The 4729-nt window shown below is 38.9% G+C and overlaps 1 protein-coding gene across 1 annotated transcript; it reads left to right on the top strand.

Moving 5' to 3' along the window:
- Positions 1-3154: 3154 nt before the first annotated feature.
- LOC133260605 (histone H4-like) lies at positions 3155-3689 on the top strand. Its single transcript, XM_061439100.1, has one exon. The coding sequence runs from the start codon at positions 3170-3172 to the stop codon at positions 3650-3652; it is 483 nt and encodes a 160-aa protein (XP_061295084.1). The 5' UTR covers positions 3155-3169; the 3' UTR covers positions 3653-3689.
- The last annotated feature ends 1040 nt before the right edge of the window (positions 3690-4729 follow it).

Genomic DNA, 4729 nt, shown 5'->3' with positions numbered 1-4729 from the left:
GATGAGACACCAACTATTTCAGCAAAGATCCAGCAAATCTTATTGAAGAAGTGAGATTTAAATCAGGCCTTGAAAGAAGACTGTACTTTGAAAACGCAAAAGAAAACTCACTACAGGATATAGAGAATAAAATGTAATATATAGTGTTATTTAAAAAAAATATGAAGTATATATCTGTGTTTTAATTTCTTTGTGCTTGAAGAAAGAAATGCAAGAATCTAAAAAAGCAGCTAATCATGAGAGTGATGAACAAGAATAGGATGGAAAAATAAATCTAAATGTAATGTTTTTGCATTGTTATGATTTTTGAAACATATGGATTATTTACTCAAAAGATTAAATTTTAAGAAAAATGAGAGCAAGCACCATAAGAATTTTCTACTCTAAATTCAATGAAACTTAAGAATTTTGAAAGAAAAATCTGTTCTGTGAGCAAAAAAAGTATGGAAAAGACTGGCTTAAACAAACGTGGGAATTCTTTACTTCCATATTTTCCAGAGACTTTTGTAGGCTAGTTATCATTGTTAGTAACCAACAGGCAGTTAATATTTGACAGCATTTGCCAAATATACCCAAAATTACTTTCTTCTTCTTTTTATCTAAAGCACATGTTAATATCTTAAAGAGCAAAGTCTGAGAAATCCTATTATATGTATTCAATTGGCCAGAGTGAAGAATAGGATTCTTTTAATATTTACTTTGAATATTTGATTTGACTAGAGGTGAAGAGGGCACGGAGTGATGGTCAATGAATTTGCACGTGAAGACTAAACACAGTATCCTTCTTTTCATCCTTGCATGCGTGCATGTGAAGTTGTTTCAGTCGTGTCTGACTTTGTGTGACCCTATGGGCTGTAGCCTACCAGACTCCTCTGGCCATGGGATTCTCCAGGCAAGAATACTGGAGTGGGTTGCCATGCGCTCCTCCAGAGGACCTTCCCAATCCAGAGACTGAACCTGTGTCTCTTACGTCTCCCACATTGGCAGGAAGGTTCTTTACCACTAACAACACCTTCTTGGTCCCTTAAATAGTGTCTGGTACACAGTCTGCCCTCAATTACTGTTTACTGAGTTCAACTGAAGCAAATTAGGAAAGATTTTTCAAAATCAAACATAGGAGTTTAGATTCAATATGACAAATTAATGATTTCTCGATCACGAGCATGTCATGGTTTCAGTGATCAAGCTTTGGGAAACTAAGTGATGGAGCAGAGTACACATCAGCTTTGGATGCGGTGAGCTTGTCTGTTTTTATGACCATAGGCAAATTATTAAGCTTTTCTGAACTTCATTTTCTTTGTAAAAGAAAAAAAAGAGATTAACACCCATCTTGCAGGGTTACTGTGAGGATTAAAGGAAATAATATGTGCCCAGTGCTTAGCATGAAGTGAAGTGAAGTGAAGTCGCTCAGTCGTGTCCGACTCTTTGCGACCCCATGGACTGTAGCCTACCTGGCTCCTCCGTCTATAGGATTTTCCAGGCAAGAGTACTGGAGTGGGTTGCCATTTCCTTCTTCAGGGGGTCTTCCAAACCCAGGGATCCAACCCAGGTCTCCCGTATTGTAGGCAGATGCTTAACCATCTGAGCTACCAGGGGGTCTGATAAATTCTAACTATTTTTACCAACTGGATAATGACATTATAAACTAGTTAAAAAGGGGAAGAGGCCGTCAATAGGGATGTAAAGGCTCCCTGGAACAGGATGGGGTTGTGAAAATACACCAGAGAAACTAAAAGGGAAAATCCAACAGGATTCATTAAAAAAAAAAAAAATGCTTGGCACATGAAGTAAATAAGAGACCAATATTTTGTATTCCAATGCAAATGAGGATGGTTTGTAAAAGTGATTAAAAAGTATGATTACTGAGAATATCTGACTTTTAGAAAGTACTTTTCTACCTTTACACATAATCACGTTTTCCCAATTACTTTCTTAAATATACTTTCAGAGAGTTCTGACTTGATCAGCATAGTATTTATGGGGTTTTTAAAAAACAAAGAAAACGTATTTTCTGGGATAGAAAATAAACATAAGTAAAGAAGTGACATTCTTTAAAAGGGGGCACTTTGAAAGGTCAGTGCTGTATTCCAACCTCATGGATTCATTTACAGATTTAAAATGATGCCGAGTTTTCTAGTGAATTAAAAGAGCATTGGTCTATTTTGAAAATGATTATACAGTGGATTACAGTCTAAGAAGCAGTGCAGCCCACTGCACAGATTTATAAAAAGTGTGCTTGAAAAAAATTTTAAATATGAATTTATATTAGTAATTAATGCTTTCTTAGATCAGTGATAAGGAAAGAAAAGTGAATGTGTTTTATTAAAAGAACAGCAGGCTGACTGCCAGGAGTGGAACCACCTTAGCCTGAAGCCTTTTTAAGTAAAATGTGTCCCACCTTTGCCTTCCCAAACAGGAAAAGAAATAGATAAAGATGAGTCATTATGCTCACTCTGTTAATGAAATGATAAATTTAATTAGAAAAGACGCTTACATGAAAAGTGTATTTTTCCTGAAAAATCATTTAAACTTTTGGCTTTACTGAGGTATCATGAGACATGAGGTATTTGTCCTGAATCATGCAAGACTTGAAGGAAACGGAACTAGTCTTCGTTGCCAAAAAAAAGTCAGAGAAAAATGATCAATGAGGTTGCGGGGTAATCTAAGCTGAAAGAGTGTAACAGAGCACATGTGATTCCTCCACAGCCACCCATGAATAATTCCTAAACAGAATTTTTTTTTCCCAGTCTGATAATTAATGCTCACAATACAAAAGTCATGTGGGGGTCGCACACACATGTGGTGTCTTTTGAACAATGGATATGATAAACTAGTGCCATTGTACAAAATTATCCCCAAGTCTCATAGCAACCTGTCTCCAATCACAGAAGGAAGAAAAGGGATCTGACCATGCTACTCTCTCATTTAAAATCTTTAAGTAGGGACTTCCTTGGTGGTCCAGTGGTTAAGACTTCACCTTACAATGCAAGGGTTATGGGTTCAATTCCTAGTCAGGGAGCAAAGATCCTCCATGTCTAGTGGCCAAAAAACAAAACAGAAACAATATTATAACAAATTCAATAAAGACTTTAAAAATGGTCCACTTAAAAAAAAAGTCTTAAAAATAAAAATCCTTCAGAGTTGCTGTTGGTTTACTTCTCGTGAAGCCATGTCTGGACGCGGCAAAGGCGGCAAAGGTCTGGGGAAAGGCAACGCTAAGCGCCACCACAAGGTTCTGGGCGACAACATCCAGAGCATCACTAAACCTGCTATCCGCCGCCTGGCTCGTCGTGGTGGTGTGAAGCGCATCTCTGGGCTCATCTACGAAGAGACCCGCGGGGTCCTGAAAGTGTTTCTGGAGAACGTGATCCGGGACGCGGTCACCTACACCGAGCATGCCAAGTGGGAGACAGTCACCGCTACGGACGTGGTCTACGCTCTCAAGCGCCAGGGCCGTACTCTCTACGGTTTTGGCAGTTTAGCTTTCTCATTTGCTCTCAGGAGCTTGATTTCAACCAAAGGCCCTTTTCAGGGCCACAAAACAAACAAACAAACAAATCCTTCAATAGACCCTCCAAGCTCTGAGGACAAATTCCAAATATTGGAGTATGCAAGGAATAGATTTGATTCCTGCCTACTGTTTAGGATCTAATATATATGGCTAATAAATGCCTTGAATGGACTTCCCAGGTGACACAGCAGTAAAGAATCCACCTGCCAATGCAGGAGGTGCAAGATGTGGTTTAATCCCTGGGTTGGGAAGATCCATGGAGAAGGAAATGGCAATCCACTCCAGTATTCTTGCCTGGAAAATTCCATGGACAGAGGAGCCTGCCCAGCTACAGTCCATGGGGTCACAAAGAGTCAGTGTGACTGAGTGACTGAGCAGCAGCAGCAGCAGCAAATGGCTTGAGGTTTTCTGATTTTCCTTCCTGGTCAGGTTTGGAACATCCTCCTATGTTCATCCTAGAGCATTCAATGGTAGAGTCATGCTATTCAGAAAGTGTTCTTCTTCTACACTGTTGGTGGGAATGTAAATTATCCCCACCATGGACAGGAGTATGGAGGTGCCTTAAAAAAAAAAAAAAAAAGATCTACCATATGACCCACTAATCTCACTGCTGGGCATATATCCAGAGAAAAACATGATCTGAAAGGAAAAATGCACTCCAGTGTTCATTGCAGCACTGTTTACAATAGCCAAGGCATAGAAGCAATCTAAATGTCCATTGACAGAGGACTGGATAAAGAAGATGTGGTACAATATACAATGGAATATTACTCAGCCATTAAAAAGAATGAAATACTGTCATTTGCAGCAACATGGATGGACCTAGAGAGTATCATACTGAGTGAAGTAAGTCAGACAGAGAAGGAGAAATATCGTATGACAACCCTTATAAGTGGAATCTAAAAAAAAAAGATACAAATGAACTTATTTTACAAAGCAGAAAGAGACTCCCAGACTTAGAAAAGGAATCGATGGTTACCAAGGGGAAAGGGATATTTAGGGAGTTTGGGAAGGTCATGTACACACTGTTATACTCAAAATGGATAACCAAAAATGATCTGTTGTATAGCACTTGGAACTCTACTCAATGCTATGTGCCAGCCTGGATGGGAGGAGGGTTTGAAGGAAAATGGATACATGCATATGTATGGCTAAGTTCACTGTTCACTGGAACTACCACAACATTGTTAATCAGCTATACCCCTATACAAAATAAAA

This window comes from Bos javanicus, chromosome 14 (genome assembly GCF_032452875.1).
Source record: "Bos javanicus breed banteng chromosome 14, ARS-OSU_banteng_1.0, whole genome shotgun sequence".
Taxonomy (NCBI): Eukaryota; Metazoa; Chordata; class Mammalia; order Artiodactyla; family Bovidae; genus Bos; species Bos javanicus.
Note: the sequence above shows the minus strand (reverse complement) of the source record. Positions and strands in the feature narration are given on the sequence as shown.